General features: G+C 40.7%; 1 protein-coding gene across 5 annotated transcripts in view; it reads left to right on the plus strand.

The window, feature by feature from the left end:
- The first annotated feature begins 427 nt into the window (after window positions 1-427).
- The window catches only part of UNC80 (unc-80 homolog, NALCN channel complex subunit), a 175753-nt gene continuing 158793 nt past the window's right edge, over window positions 428-17387 (plus strand). For all 5 annotated transcript variants that reach the window (XM_081095147.1, XM_081095145.1, XM_081095146.1 and 2 more), the window contains exons 1-5: window positions 428-694; window positions 1649-1697; window positions 10025-10181; window positions 11288-11589; window positions 16173-16296. In XM_081095147.1, the coding sequence (XP_080951273.1) occupies window positions 603-694; window positions 1649-1697; window positions 10025-10181; window positions 11288-11589; window positions 16173-16296 (724 nt within the window). In that variant the 5' untranslated portion in view covers window positions 428-602. The remainder of the gene's footprint in view (window positions 695-1648; window positions 1698-10024; window positions 10182-11287; window positions 11590-16172; window positions 16297-17387) is intronic.

Below are 17387 nucleotides of genomic sequence, written 5' to 3' on the forward strand. Positions count from 1 at the left end.
CAGGCTTAGTGACTGCTCTGCGGTGCTCCAAAGCACCTTCTCTCCAGACCTTGACAATTCTTCCGATGTTGAGAAGCAGGACAGGGGATACTCCTGGGGTGCAGCTCTAAGGAAAGGAAGCAAATCCCGGGGTGCTGAAGAGGCCGGGCAGGGAACCTGGCACGACGTGGTGCATAGATCCTTTTGGCCACCCCTCCCCCAGCCCCCCCCCACCCCCACCCCACTGCTGCCCAACCAGCACCCTGCTCTCCTCAGCCACAGGGCCCGAGGGCACGGCCGCTGTCCACAGTGGGGGGTGCTGAAAGCAGGGAGCGGCGGGAAGGGGAGAGGAGAGGAGGACAGCTCCTCAGCCCCCCCCCCCCCCCCACCGCCCTTGCTCCTGCTCCTCCACCCTCCCCACCTCCCGCAGCCACGTTCCACGCAAGGGGAGGGGCGGAGGGTAGAAGGACGCGGGATGGGGCGGGGAGAGCCGGCTCTGCCTCAGGGAAGGAGGGGATGAGAGTTGGGGAGAACCACGGGAGGAGGAGGAGGAAGAGGAAGAGGAGGCAGCCGCTGAGGAGCCAACGCTGGGTCCTGCAGTAAGACTCCCAGGAGCCACCATCATGGTGAAGAGGAAGAGCTCTGAGGGCCAGGAGCAGGACGGCGGCCGCGGCATCCCCTTGCCCATCCAGACCTTCCTGTGGCGGCAAACCAGGTGAGGGCCAGCCTGGGCTGGGGGCGCTCCCGGGCCGCCCGGTCCTCTCCGCCGCCGCCGCCGCCGCCGCCACCACCGCCGCCGCCGCCGCTGCTGAGGCCGCGCACAGCCCGCAGCTCCCGCTCCGAGGCTGGAAAGCAAGCCCTCTGCACCCGCTTAAAAACACGCATTTAAAAATATTTCAGGGAAGTTTGACTACAGGCAGGTTGGCAGTTGCTGGATAAATATATACGTTATTTAGGGAAGGGGAGGGCAGAGAGCCTAGGAAGAGGGGGCAGGGAGCCAGGGGAGATAATTACGACTGGTTGTGCTCCTGCATCCTGTGCCCTCCTTCTCCTGCTGTCATTGCAGCCCGGGGACCTGTTGTTTTTCTAGTTCCTGTTTGGCAAATATCTGCTATGCCCACTTGTTAACCATTTTTGCTCGGATTCAGCGAGCGGAATGTTCCTGGTTAAATCCCCAGAGGAGAAAATGATCTTTTATAAGACTTCCCCCACCCGCCGAAAAAGCCTGAAACCTATTCCAATAAACAAGGGTTCCATCATTATTATTATTATTATTATTATTATTATTATTATTAAGATTTATCATATAAGAAATTGGATTCTGGAAATCATGACCCACAAGCTGTGTTCATTTTCCAGTTTTAATATGACTGTACATGAGTAATACACCACTTCTGACTACTGGCGATTTAGAATCTGATTAGGAAAAATCTTCAGAATAAGAGTCGATACAGAAAGCGTAGAGATGCACATCTCTTTCATATATGTAATTACATATGTGAAAGCAAATGTGGTCAGCCATTCAACACCTGCTTATTAACAAGCTATAGGGAAGCATGAAATTTGAGTTTTGTAACATTATGTTTTATTCATTGGAAGATATGTCATAAGGATGTTCTAATAATAATTTTATTTATGCTGATAACAAATATCTCTATTAATTTTTCAGTGCATTTTTGAGGCCTAAACTGGGGAAGCAATATGAAGCCTCTTGTGTGGTATGTGATATTCATCATTTAATGATTTCCATATTCCGTGTGGCATTTTCAACCCGAAGAAAGACATTAAATCATACTGTCTGTATATGTATTATTCACTAGACAAATATTATTAAGCACCTACCTACTATGTGCCAGGCACAGTTCTAGATTATGGGAGAGAGCAATAATCACAGCAAATACAGAGTTTGCATTCTAGTGGGAGGGGGACAGGCTGCTCACAAACGTGAAATGCATAGTAAGCTAGATAGTGATGAGCGCTATGGAGAAAAATTAAGCAAGAAAGGAGATTAGGGAGCACTAGGGTGGGGGTTTCAGTTTAGTAGTGGTAGATGGACAAGGTTTACCTGGTAACCTGACCCTTGGACAAAGACTGGAAGGAAGGGAAGAGTAGAGCAGAGGGAACAGCAAGTCTGAAGGACCTTCATCTAGAGTGAGAAGAGGAATAGAATAGTAAAGAGAGGGCTGAGAAATGACAGATAATTGGGTGGTGGAGGGCCTTGCAAAGCAAGAAAAATAAATTATTTCCTTAATTAACAAAATTATGACTGTTATATAGTGAAAGTTCATAACATTAGTGTCTATGAACTACTCAAACAAAGTCATATGCAATTCTGAACTTTTATGTCCTTTATTTGTTGTGCAAGTTGAAAATGATGATATAAAGTAATTATTGAAATGATATTAATACAGGGGTGGGAAAAAACAAGTTTACAGTTGTGAGTACCCAAAACAATTTATTTTTGCACTATAGTTATTTATTATTGTATTAGTATTATTTGTCTATTATTATTTTATATCCTTACTTATGATTTATCTTTTTAAAAATATATTTTTATTGATTTCAGAGAAGAAGGGAGGGAGAGAGAAACAGAAACATCAGTGATGAGAGAGAATAATCAAACGGCTGCCTCCTGCACACCCCACACCGGGGATTGAGTTTGAACTATGGCCTCTTGGATTATAGGTCAATGCTCAACCACTGCGCCGCACCGGCTGGGCTATGACTTATCTTTTAGGCTGGTAATTGCCCACCCTGTATTTATGCAAAACAGAATGCTTTTTCCTGAGATTCTAAGAAAATCCCATATCCCTACAAATTCCCATTTTACAAATTGAGAACAAAAGACATTAAATTGTGAAGCAAATAAAGTAGGATTTCCACAGACTTCATTAGAATTTGGAGTTCACATTGTATATATTATAACTTAATGTGGAAACCTATCTATCTAGATATTACCATGAATATTTGTAAATTACTACATAGATGACCTTCTACAAACTAAGGTGGAAGCCAACTGGACACACACACACACTCACACACACACACACACACACACACACACACACACACACTTATCCACTCTCACAGTCTCAATCTGGACTTTGTGCTGTTGTATCTCCTGCCCTTCAGAGTTGTCACAGAGATATTTTTAAAAACTAACTTTCTAACAAGAGCCTTTTAATGGAAATTGTTTTGTATTGTTCTCAAGTTTGAGTAATTTCATACCTGAAATCTCTGAGCCTTCTTTAAAACATGCTTACAATTATCCTAGCTTAAAATAATCCTAACCTTTCTCTATTCTTGGCAAAGATATGTCTGACATGTTTAATGTCACATGATATTAAACAGCTAAGTCACATTTATAGATAGATAGATACAGAGGTATAAATATCTAAATTGAAAGTTATTTTACCTAGTAAAAATTACCTGAAGGCTAAGAAATTTAAATATATGTGAATTTGCATTGGCAGCATACCCAAAGGCCTTTATTTCGTTTCTTTAAAAATAAAAAAGACTGGATCTCTGATTTTACTCCTTACCAAAATTGCAGCATGCTTTTCATTATGAGTTTCTCATTTTCCTTTTTTGGGTCAAAAAGTAAATAGTTTCCTTTGGAGACTATCTGCATTAAGCCACATTTCTTTTTTTCAAGTATTCTAATAATTACGATAACACTGCTCAAACACTCGGGATTCCATTATGATCACTCTAGAGCACACTTACACAGTTTTCTAGACCATTTGGGGTGCTGAGTGCCAATTGGGTTCTGTTTATACAAGTCAAATAATTATTAAATCTATTTTATATTTTGTAGCTACACTTTCCTCAACACTTTATAGTGATATATACTGCTTCAAAACAGACAAACAACAACAACAACAATTCTGAGTCAATCAAACTTCTTATGGGTTACTACACTCTCAGAAAATATTCCGGGCCAGGACAGAAGAGTTAAACCACCAAAGAAAATGCTCATTTTCCTCCATCCTCCCACCCACCCATTTCCCTCTCCCTTCCTTTCTTTACTCAACAGGTATCTTTATGGTTCCAAGCATTAGATAAGGAGTGTCCTGTGCCCTGTCATTGCTGGGGACATGGGATAATAACTCAGGGACTCCAAAGTTCAATTTCTTTTTTTATTTTTTGACTTTCATTTAAAGTAGTATTTTATTTATTTTTTTTAATTTTTTTTTATTTTATTGCTTACAGTCTTACAAAGGGTATTACATATGTGTCCCTTTTTTTTCCCCCCGACCTTGACAATCCCCTGGCCTCCCCTACCCTCCAGTGTCTTATGTCCATTGGTTATGCTTATATGCATGCATACAAGTCCTTTGGTTGATCTCTTACCCCCCTCCCTCCTGCCCCCCACCCCTCCCCAGCCTTCCCGCTGTAGTTTGACGATCTGTTTGAGACTGCTCTGCCTCTGTATCTATTATTGTTCAAAAGTTTATAATGGTCTCTATTATCCATGATGAGTGAGATCATGTGATATTTTTCCTTCATTGACTGGCTTATTTCACTTAGCATAATGCTCTCCAGTTCCATCTATGCTGTTGCAAATGGTAAGAGTTCCTTCTTTTTTACAGCAGCATAGTATTCCATCGTGTAGATGTACCACAGTTTTCTAATCCATTCATCTACTGATGGGCACTTAGGCTGTTTCCAGATTCTAGCTATGGTGAATTGTGCTGCTATGAACATATATATTCTTTCTGATTGTTGCATATATCCTTTCTGATTGTTGTTTCTGGTTTCTTGGGATATATTCCTAGAAGTGGGATCACAGGGTCAAATGGGAGCTCCATTTTTAGTTTTTTGAGGAAACTCTGTACTGTCTTCCATAGTGGCTGCACCAGTCTGCATTCCCACCAGCAGTGCACGAGTGTTCCTTCTTCTCCACATCCTCTCCAGCACTTGTCGTTTGTTGATTTGTTGATGATAGCCAGTCTGACAGGTGTGAGATGGTACCTCATTGTTGTTTTGATTTGCATCTCTCGGATGATTAGTGACTTTGAGCATGTTTTCATATGTCTGTTGGCTTTCTGAATGTCCTCTTTTGAAAGGTGTCTATTTAGGTCCTTTGCCCATTTTTTGATTGGATTGTTTATCTTCCTTTTGTTAAGTTGTATGAGTTCCCTCTAAATTTTGGAGGTTAGGCCCTTATCAGATATGACATTGGCAAATATGTTTTCCCACGCAGTGGGTTTTCTCATTGTTTTGTTGATGGTTTCTTTTGCTGTGCAGAAGCTTTTTATTTTGATGTAGTCCCATTTGTTCATTTTCTCTTTAGTTTCAAGTGCCCTAGGGGCTGTATCAGTGAAGAAATTGCTTCAGCATATGTCTGAGATTTTGTTGCCTTTGGCTTCTTCTAGAATTTTTATGGTTTCCTGTCGTACATTTAAGTCCTTTATCCATTTTGAGTTTATTTTTGTGTATGGTGTAAGTTGGTGATCTAGTTTCATTTTCTTGCATATATCTGTCCAATTTTCCCAACACCATTTATTGAAGAGACTATCTTGGCTCCATTGTATGTTCTTGCCTCCTTTGTCAAATATTAATTGAGCATATTGGTTCGGGCCGATTTCTGGGCTCTCTATTCTATTCCATTGATCTATATGCCTGTTCTTGTGCCAGTACCAGGCAGTTTTGAGAACAGTGGCTTTGTAATACATCTTGATATCTGGTATTGAGATCCCACCTACTTTTTTCTTTCTCAGGATTGCTGCAGCTATTCAGGTTTTTTTTTTATTCCAGATGAATTTTTGGAGAGTTCATTCTATATCTGTGAAGTATGCCGTTGGTATTTTAATGGGAAGTGCACTGAATTTATAGATTGCTTTGGGTAGTATGGACATTTTAATGATGCTGATTCTACCAATCCATGAACACGGTATGTTCTTCCATCTGTTTATGTCTTCCTCTATCTCTTTTTTCAACGTTCTGTAGTTTTCTGATAAGAGGTCTTTTACCTCTTTAGTTAAGTTTATTCCTAGGTAGCTTAATTTTTTTGGTGCGATGGTGAATGGGATTGTTTTTATAATCTCTCTTTCTGAAAAGTTCACTATTGGTGTATAGAAATGCCTCAGATTTCTTGGGGTTAATTTTGTATCCTGCTACATTGCCAAATTCATGTATTAAGTCTAGTAGCTTTTTGATGGAGTCTCTAGGGTTTTGTATGTATAATATCATGTCATCTGCAAATAAGGACAGTTTTACTTCCTCTTTTCCAATTTGGATGCCTTTTATTTCTTCTTCTTGTCTAATTGCGATGGCTAATACTTCCAGTACTATGTTGAACAGGAGTGGTGAGAGTGGGCATCCCTGTCTTGTTCCTGTTCTTAGGGGAAATGGTGTTAGTTTTGTCCATTGAGTATGATGTTGGCTGTGGGCCTGTCATATATGGCTTTTATTATGTTGAGGTTTGATCCTTCTACTCCCACCTTGCTGAGAGTTTTTATCAAAAATGGATGTTGGATTTTGTCAAATGCTTTTTCTGCATCAATTGATATGACCATGTGGTTTTTTTCTTTCAATTTGTTTATGTGATGTATCACGTTTATTGATTTGCGGATATTGTACCATCCTTGCATCCCTGGGATAAATCCTACTTGGTCATGATGTATGATCTTTCTGATGTACTGCTGGATCCGATTTGCTAAGATTTTGTTGAGGATTTTGGCATCTATGTTCATGAGGGATATTGGCCTATAATCCTCTTTTATTGTGTTGTCTTTACCTGGTTTTGGTATTAGGGTGATGCTGGCTTCATAGAATGAGCTTGGAAGTGTTCCTTCCTATTGAATTTTTTGTAGTAGTCTGAGGAGGATAGGTTTTAGTTCTTCCTTGAATGTTTGGTAAAACTCCCCTGTGAAGCCGTCTGGTCCTGGGCTTTTGTTTGCTGGAAGCTTTTTGATGACTGCTTCAATTTCTTCCATAGTTATTGGCCTATTGAGATTTTTGGATTCTTCCTGATTGAGTTTTGGAATGTTGTGTTTTTCTAGGAATTTGTCCATTTCCTCCAGGTTGTCTAGTTTGTTGGAGTAGAGCTGTCCATAGTATTTTTTAACAATCATTTGTATTTCTGTGAGGTCTGTTGTTATTTCGCCTCTATCGTTTCTGATTTTGTTTATTTGGGTCCTCTCTCTTTGCTTCTTGGTGAGTCTGGCTAGAGGTTTGTCAATTTTGTTTATCCTTTCAAAGAACCAGCTCTTGGTTTCATTGATTTTCTGTATTGTTTTTTTGGTCTCTATGTCATTTATTTCTGCTCTAATCTTTATTATCTCCTTCCTTCTGCTCACTCTGGGGTTTTCTTGTTGCTGTGTTTCTAATTCTTTGAGTTGTAGAGTTAGATGATTTACTACCATTTTTTCTTGTTTTTTGAGATAGGCCTGTAGAGCTATAAACTTCCCTCTCAGGACTGCTTTCATTGTGTCCCATAGGTTTTGGATTGTTGTGTTTTCATTGTCATTAGTTTCCAGGATGTTTTTGATTTCTTCTTTGATCTCATTGTTAACCCAATCAATATTTAATAACATGCTATTCAGCTTCCAAGTGTTTGAGTATTTGGGGTTGTTTTTATTGTAGTTTATTTCTAATATTATGCCATCGTGGTCTGAGAAGATGCTTTTTATGATTTCAATCTTCTTGAATTTGGGGAGACTGTGCTTGTGACCCAATATGTGGTCTATTTTTGAATATGTCCCATGAGCATCAGAGTGGAATGTATATTCCGTGGCTTTGGGGGAAGTGTTCTGAAGATGTCTATTAAGTCCATCTGATCTAGTGAGTCATTTAGGAATGCTGTTTCTTTGCTGATTGTTTGTCTAGAGGACTTATCCAGTGATGTCAGTGGTGTATTAAAGTCCCCTACTATGATTGTATTGTTGTCAATCTCTCCTTTGATATCTTCCAGGAGTTTTTTTATGAATTTGGGTGCTCCTGCATTGGGTGCATATATGTTTACCAGAGTTATATCTTCTTGTTGTATTGATCCCTTTAGTATTATGAAGTGGCCTTCCTTATCTCTTGTTATGGCCTTCACTTTGAGGTCTATTTTGTACGATATAAGTATTGCTACCCCAGCTTTCTTTTCCTTTCCATTTGCCTGGAAGATATTTTTCCATCCCTTCACTTTCAGTCTGTGTGAGTCCCTTCTAATGAGGTGGGTCTCTTGTAGACAGCAGATGTATGGGTCATGTTTTTTTATCCATTCAGCCACTCAATGTCTTTTGGTTGGAGCATTTAGTCCGTTTACATTTAAAGTTATTATTGAAATGTACTTGTTTGCAGCCATTTCTTTTTTTGTGTGGCTGTTTTCTTTCTGAGCTTTTTATTTCTTCTTTTTACACCAGTCCTTTAGCATTTCTTGCATTGCTGGCTTGGTGGTGATAAACTACCTTAGCCTTTTTTTTTGTCTGTGAAGCTTCTTATTTCCCCTTCAATTTTGAATGATAGCCTTGCTGGATAGAGTATTCTTGGATTCAGTCCTTTGCTTTGCATCACTTTGTAAATTTCCATCCATTCTTTTCTGGCCTGATGTGTTTCTGTTGAGAAATCATTTGATAATCTAATGGGAGATCCCTTGTATGTAACTTTCCGTCTCTCTCTTGCAGCCTGTAAGATTCTCTCTTTGTCCTGAACATTTGCCATGGTAATTATGATGTGTCTTGGTGTGCGTCTTTTCGGGTTCACCTTGTTTGGGACTCTCTGGGCTTGTGTGACTTTTTTCTTCCCCACCTCAGGGAAGTTTTCTGATATTATTTCTTCGAGTAGGTTTTCTAATCCGTGTTCTTCTTTCTGTTGTTCTGGCACCCCTATTATTCATATGTTGTTTCATTTCATGTTGTCCCAAAGTTCCCTTAGGCTCTCTTCCTGTCTTTTAATTTTTTTCTCCAATTGCAGTACAGTTTGGGTGTGTTTTGCTTCCTTGTCTTCTAATTCACTAATTCGGTCCTCTGCTTCTCCTAGTCTACTATTGATACTTTCAATGGTGTTTTTTATTGCAGCTATATCACTCTTCATTTCTTCTTGGGTCTTACTTAAGTTGTTGATTTTTTCATCTGTTTCTTCTAGCTTCTTCCATATGTTATTGATTTTTTCATCTGTTTCTTCTTGCTTCTTGCATAGGTAGTTGACTTTTTCTTCTGTTTCTTCTAGCTTCTTGCATAAGTTGTTGACTTTTTCCTCCATCCGGTTTATGCACTCTAGGACCCTTATTCTGAATTCTTTTTCTGTCATGTTGCATGCCTCTGTATCATTTAGCTGCTTTTCTGGCGAGTCCTCTTTTTCTTTCCTTTGGGGGTTTCTTTGTCTACCCATGTTTGATCTCACTGACATATCTAGACGTTGAGTCATTCAGTGGCTGCTCCCAGGGTGGCAGTGACTCCTTGGGCTGTGGTTGCTCTTCGGGCTGTTGTGGTAGCAGCTGCTCCTCAGTTGGCAGCAGCTCCTCTGGTGGGTGCTGTTCACAGTTGTGGTGGCTCTTCTGGCTGGTGGGGGGAGGTTTCACGTACAGCTGCTGTTCCTCAGACAGAGGGTGTGGTGCTCAGGAGGCTGCTGTTGCTTGGATCTGCTTTCCAGGGGAGCTCTGCCCTTCCCGGCTCCAAACGGTCTCACCAGCTGAGTAGTTTCACCAAAACACTTTTACAAAAGACATTCTACTTTGTTATGCAGTTGTGACACCCTCTTTGGATGACTTAGCAGCATTTTATAAAATATTACAGCCCCAAATTGCAAGAATTGATTGTGTTGTACTCTTTGTTAGAGTAAGCTTAGTTTGATGGGTATGATAATCATTTAATAATTCAAGCCATATACTTTGGATAAAAACCTGAAAATGGGTAGATAATAGGAAATTATTACTGAGCCACTGCATGTTTTTTAAAAAGCAATACAATTCAATGTAGGTGCACGATAAAGAATCAGGTCCAGTAATTTGCATCTTTTAGGGTCTACAGTACTTTGATGTCATTATTTTCACCAGTCAGACTCCTTGAATCCTTGTTTTAGATGCTTTCTTTCTTTCTTCTTGTATCTATAGTCCTTTGAACGAGTGTTGGTAGAAAACAAGCTGCATGGCCTCTCTCCGGCCCTCTCTGAAGCCATCCAGAGTATTTCCAGATGGGAGCTGGTGCAAGCCGCTTTGCCTCATGTCCTCCACTGCACAGCAACCCTCCTCTCCAACAGGAACAAGCTGGGTTGGTGCCCCTGTGTTACTTATGGCATGCCATCATCCATTGTGTTCAACGTTCATACTAACAGTTACTGAGTATTTACTATTTTCCCAGACACGGTGCACATATTTTCTCATTTAAGTCTCACCCTGCCCCCATGTTGGTACCACTGTTATCTCCATTTGACCAATGAGGGAACTGGCTCTCTTATTTTTTAATTAATTTTACAAGTAGTACATGAACATATTATCATTCTAAACATGAATGTTTTATAGGAAAGCTAAACACTCTCACCCATCATAGTTGTCCTCTTTGCTCTCCCAGCTCCTAAAGTACCTACATTCACTTTGTGGTACTGTATGTATGTGCGTGCCCGTGCATAAAGATCGTTTTTCTTTTTTAGGTATTTTGGAGATTTATTTTATCATGTGACAGTCTATCTTAGCCATCTACCCCATGTTATTGTTCATGCTCTCTCCCATCCAATCCGTTCCCCTCATTTGGGTTTCTGCTCAAATGTTCCCTTCATCGAGGTGCCTTTCCTAGTCACATTGCCTAAAATATAGTAGCTGTTATCTTCAGAGTCTATGTTATTAACCATTATACTGCCCACTTGGAAATATATAGTTAGAGGGTTGGAATTAGGGGATGGGTAGGTGCATACCCATTCCCTTCCCACCTGTGAAAATCCACATAAAACTTTTAACTGCCCCTGTATCTGCAGATTCAACCAACTCCAGATTGAAACAGTATTTTCAATCCTGGTTGGTTGAATCTGCAGATGTAAAAGACAAGGATAGGAAGGGTTGGCTATGGAAAAAAATCTGCACCTCTAAATGGACTGCTGTAGTCCAACCCATGTTCTTCAAGGGTCAACTATATTTGGTATCTGACTGAGGAGATGTGATGCATGCATTTTCTCCTCCTTTGACAGCATGTCATTCTGCAAAGACTGCAACCTGTTACAAGCCCCCAAATGAATGTGCCCTTTCACCAGTGGTTGTAAGAGGCACAGAGAAATGCTAGTGTTTCCCAGAGCAAAGCCATGGTGTCTTCCAGACCCCAAATTGACAGCCATTGTTCTGGTCACAGAGTTTGCCTTAACCTGACTCTGTGGGTATCCCATGCAGGCCACCAGGATAAACTGGGTGTTGCTGAGACAAAACTCCTGCACACCCTCCACTGGATGCTCCTGGAGGCCCCCCAGGACTGCAACAGTGAGCGGTTTGGGGGCACAGACCGAGGATCCAGCTGGGGTGGCAGTAGCAGCGCTTTTATCCACCAGATTGAAAACCAGGGTTCTCCAGGGCTGCCTTGCCAAAGCAGCTCCAACGATGATGAAGAGAACAACCGGAGGAAGATATTCCATAACTCCATGGCGACTGTGGAGCTCTTTGTGTTTCTGTTTGCTCCGCTCGTCCACAGGATCAAGGTAAGCAGAAAGGTAGTGTCAGGTTGAGGAGGGACACGGCTGAAGTGAAGATGAGCTTTAAATGCTATTTCCATATTTGGTGTCCATGTATTTGGATGATCTTGTAGCAAAACAAGACATGGCGAGTTTTATTTTTATATTAAACTACTGAACATTATTTCAGAAACACAGTCTTCCATATGTCATTTACCTACTTAAAAATATCCAGTGGTTAACTATCTACCCCAAGATGATGTCCAGCATATTAAATATGGCATGTAAGTTCAAGTATGATTTGAGGCTTAAGTTCATCTCATGGTTCTTCGAACCTCAATGTTAATGAGTGTTTTCCTCTGACCTTCTCCATGTAGACTTTATGTATGGCATTATGTCCTTTGTACTTCTATAGCACTCTGTAGCTACTTCTATTATAATACAGGATCTAGACAGAAGATTTTAATTTTAATGTGCTGTGGACTTTTTGACAGGTTGGTTCAACCTAACCAAGAATTGCTTTCCAAATATTTTTAAATGCATAGAATACAAAACATAGGATTGCATGGAAACCAATTGCATTAAAATACAAGTATATCCATATACTCCTTGGATCTGAAAGAGAGAATATCATCTGAAATCACCATGCTCCAGCTGTGTGATCTTGGTGTATTAAGCTTTTGGATCCTCCATTGCCTAAAACTGTGGGTAGTTCCAACACAGGGCAGATATATGTGAAGACATAGTACCATTCCAGAACATAGAATGAAATAAAAAAGTATTTGTTATTTCTGTGACTTAATTACAATATTCCATCTAAATGCTAAAATGAGAGATAAGAAGGAATTAATATGTTCAACTGTTCTTTAATGGAATATTAGGATCCTAATGAATAGATGTTTCAAGTTAGTAGTATATGAAGATGGTTGTGAGACCATTAACAATCACTATGAGGGGCATGGACTAATGAGTCTTTTTACCCATTTTAGTTTTAAAATCTACTTTCTTTTTTAAAATATATATTTCTGTTGGTTTCAGAGAGTAAGGGAGAGGGAGAGAGAGAGAGAGAAATATCAGTGATGAGAGAGAATCATTGATTGGCTGCCTCCTGCACACCTCTCACTAGGGATTGAGCCCACAATCCAGAAATGTGCCCTGCCCAGGAATCAAACTGTGATCTCCTGGTTCATAAGTCCACCCTCAACCACTGAGCCACTGCGGCTGGGCAAAATTTACTTTCAATTAAAGCTGCCCCATTGCTCCTAGGAATGGAACTGAAATTACATGTAAATTCCCAAATGATTTACATGACCTGGCCACATTGCCCATGAAACATACTAAAATTTTTAAATGTTGTTAGATCAAATTAAATTGCTACTTTGAAAGCTTTAACTTTTCATTTTAAAAAGTCTTTTTATAAAGGTTACACTCAAAGGAAGGCATTGCTTTAACTGAAACTGTTCTCTGGCCTATGGGACTTGCAGGTCCTGGGTTCTGCCTACCTTCTTGGTCTCATCACCTTCCATTTCACTAGCCTCTCTCTTGTTCATTAACCTCTACTCTCAAACTGGACAAGTTCATTCTTGCATTCAGGTCCTTGCACTGGTTTTCCCTTCCATTTGAAACATTTACTGCCATGCTTTGCCCCTAGATTTGTACGTGGCCATGCCCTTCTCATGGGTTTACTCACAACTCAAATGTCACCACCTCAGAAAGCATTTCCCTGGCTACTTTAGTGCCACAAGCACATGACTCTATTTTTTTCTCTTTTTTAGTACTTTTCAGTACCTGAAATTATTGTGTGCCCCCTAGCTGTTTCAATGATAAAGATTATCTTCTCCAGCTATGAGTTTCTGGTCATGTATGCATACATAGCATTGGGTGGCCCATTACATAGGAATCTAGGAGCGGAATTAGGGTTCCAGAGTTGATGGATTCAGCTAACTTAAGAGAACTTATGAAGGAAAACAAGAGAAGGCCATGGGTTCTGCAAGTATTCAGGCCTGAAGAGTGATCGTATTTACTGGTGTTACTTGGGCAAACTAAAATCGATCGACAAATAAGTATGATGCTCGGGATAAGTGCACACACAGAAGGAGGTCTCGGCTTGTCTTCAAGAGACACACAATCTGGTTGGGAGTACATCTGATGGAATAAAATGATGACAGTAGCTGTCGGTGAGTGATTGCCACCAGGGTTTAGTATAAGAGCTCACTTACTGCTGCAGTGTTCATTGGAGTATAATTTGTGTCAAGATTACTTATGAGAAACATGGAAAAAGGACTGAGCTCAGAAACTACAAAATTATTGAAGCCAGGTCAATTGAGATTGGTGTCCTGCATTTCTGGAGACAAATCTGGCAAGCTTTGCTTACTATTAGTTCTCTGCTTGCTGGCTCTAACACCACACTTAATGCTATGCCGCTTTCCCCATGTCCATTTCAAGGGAACGGGGTTGCTCTCTCCTTCACTCCAGACCTGCCTGCCAAGCTTTTTACTCAGTATCTCTAGCTGAATGTCTAACAGGCATCTCAAACCTAACATGTCTAAAACTAGGCTCCTGAATATCCCCAAACCTGTTCCTCCTTTATCTTCATTAATGACAAAGCCAGAAATCTTTGACACCTTTTTCTCTTACACTCCACTTCTGATCAGTAAGCTCTCTCTTCAGAATGTGTCCAGAATCTACCACTCTTGCCCTCAACTGGCACCTTAGTTGAATCATCTTTCCCCTAGAATAGAGCTTCCTAGTTAAGTCACGCTTTCCACCCTTGCCCTTAATGCTCAATATCCTGAGAGAGTCTACCAAAGCATACATCCAATCATGTCATTCCACTACTTAAAACCCTCCAGTGGCTTCCCATCTTACTCAATCATTGCTAAAGTCCTCAACGTGGCTTATCGGGCCCTGTATTACTTGGAAATCGGTAAATTCTATGACCATATTTTTTCTACTGTTCTGAAATCACTCGACTCCTGGCTATTTGTTGACACATGAGGCATACTTAGGACCTTGTACTTGCTGATCCCTTTTCACATAATGCTTTCTTTACAAAAATCTACATAGCAGCTCCTTCATTTCCTTTAGCTCCTTTCTCAAAAGTTAACCTTCACAATAAAGCCTTCCCTGGCGATCCTCAGTCTAAAACAGAAATACTGCCTGACACATCTTTGTACCTGCTTTTTTCTCCTTTGCACTAGAAGAGCAGGGGGTTTTGTATGCTTTGTTCACTGATGTATCCCAGAACCTAGAATAGTACCAGGTACATAGTGGGTGGTCTTTAAATGCGTATAGAATGAATGTACTTCCACGGGGAGTCCTAAAGGCTTTCCTATTGTGGGCACTGCTGTGGTGCCAGGATCCCAATCAATAGCCTACAGAAGAGCCCTCTCTCTCCCCGTATGCAGATTTATTTGGGTATTTCCTGAGCCTTTCCAGCGAAGGCTTCCTCTGACACTGAGCTACATTGATTCACCATTTACAAAATCGCTTTACTTTTTCTCCAGCTTCTTCCCAGCTCTTATCTTTCTAGATCAGCGGTTTTCAAACATGTCTATGTGTGGGGAGTCACCAGGGGGAACTTTAGAAAGCCTCACAGCAACTCTAATTTAATTGGTCTGGGAAGGGAAGGAAGTGGGACCCGGGCCTCCTGTGTTTTAAAAGCTCCCTAGGCGATTATCATATGCAAGCCAAGGTTGCAAATCACTTCCCTAAGTGAATGTCTGGGTCTCAGCTGTGTGCATTAATCTACCACACTCTCTGCTTCCATCTCTACTTTGTTTTGAGAGGCTGAGTTGTTTAACATGTAATCTCAGAATGTCACATGTTTGTACTTAGGCAATAGGAGAATGCATCTTCAGCGTAGCCTCTCAAAATGAAGTGACAATGAAAAACAGAATGTGCTCCCTGCAATAGACCTTTAATTGTAGACACATTGAGTGAGTTTGGGTTGTAAAGTCAGTGCAGTTCAGCAAGTATTTTTTGAGCGCGTATTGTGCACCCAATTCCTATTGTTTGTGTTAAGCATTATGATGATGACAGGGGCTGTGGAGAGGGAAGATTCCTGATATATCCCCACCCTCAAGGAGTTAAAGATTGTTGAGAAGGCAACACTGCAAAATAATACACTGGGAAGGATCTAAATATATGTTCCTGATTCCGTGAAATGCAAGAACAAGAGGTGGACTGGAGAATAGAAAGTCAAATAGCCAGCATCTGAGGATATTGCCTTATGAGGAAGACAGACAATTAAATAATTAAGAGGAATAATAATCATTACCACAGGAGAGAGATCTGCCAAGACTTGAAATAAATAGGCCTCGGCCACTGCTAATACAAAACAATAATTTGTGTGTTTCATGCTTTGCCCAAAGCAGAATTTTAATTAAATATTCATATTGCCTAAAGCAGACCACCGTGATTTCCGTAGTACTTGTGACGATAATCTGGGACTATTGGTTTACCATGGAAACACTCATTTGTGTGATGAAAGATTTGGAAAGTCAACCCATTTTGAAAATAATCTTGTGAGTGATGTTAATCCTTGCATGGCCTGGTCCCTTCAACCAGTTCTTAGAGGCCACTTAGACCTGGGTTTTCTCTTCCCCCAGGAATCTGACCTCACGTTCCGATTGGCCAGCGGGCTTGTTATATGGCAGCCCATGTGGGAGCACAGACAGCCCGAAGTCTCCGGCTTCACGGCACTGGTAAAGCCCATCAGGAACATCATCACAGGTTGGTGCCTCAGACACCCAGTGAGCAGGTCTTAGCAGATTTCCTCATGTGCAGGAAGGAGGGTGATGGGAGCATTTGCCCTTAATGAAGCCAAGAGGAAGAAACTTTCTCTAGGGGGTTATTGAGGTGTTCCCAGTACAGGAATCATTCTCATGATCAGAAACTCCAAACCGAGGGCATATGCTGTTGTGTTGTGTGACTTTGAATAAGTCAATTAAGCTTCCTGTGTAACTTAATACAACTTTTCAAGGTACATAATATGTTAAGGAATAAACTAGGAGTGCCATGTTATTCATCCATAGGATAAGATGTTTATCATGCTTACTATAGTCATTCAAAAAGAAGATGACATTTTTCATATAGTAAAAGTAGATGAACCCCACAACTTACAATACATGTATACAATACATGAATTATTGAAATAAGCTATAAAATCAAGAGTAACAGTCTGTCATATGGTTTAAATATCAAGGAACTAAATAAGGAAAGAGCCATAGCCAGGAGCGCTCTATTTCAGATTCCATGGATAGAATGAGGCTATTTCATTGGATTAAAGTAATCTGAGAGAGAAGACATATAGGAGGTTAAAAAACTAAAAACAGTGTAAATAACACATAAGAAAATAAAATATTCAGTAAAAAACTATTTACTGAAAAGCCATGTGTTTGTGTAAAACATTTTTTTTCATTTATTTTCAGACCTCCCATTTTCCTATATGAATGTAGAGGTCACCTCAGACTTAAGTTTTCTCTCTTTTTCTCTTTCTCTCTACCTCCTTCCCTCTCTCTCCTCATACCTGAATGATCATTTAACAAATGTGCAAAACCTATTGAGAATTCATGTCCACGTGAATAGTACCTGGGCTATTCCCCTCCCTTTGCTTCCGGATGATATCCACAATGGGTTCTTTTCCCTCTTCCTGATCCCTGAGGACTGGAAATGGTGCCCAGCATCTGAGGGAAATTAAACTCTGCTTAGACAACGGGGCCAGAAGAAAAAGCAATGGCACATGGTTGACACTCCCCCAGGTTTCTTGTCTTGTGAGGTTGGTAAACCACTTTCAGCACCAGATTACTCACAGTTCAAATGGA

Source organism: Myotis nattereri (genome assembly GCF_964212035.1).
Source record: "Myotis nattereri genome assembly, chromosome: 7".
NCBI lineage: Eukaryota > Metazoa > Chordata > Mammalia > Chiroptera > Vespertilionidae > Myotis > Myotis nattereri.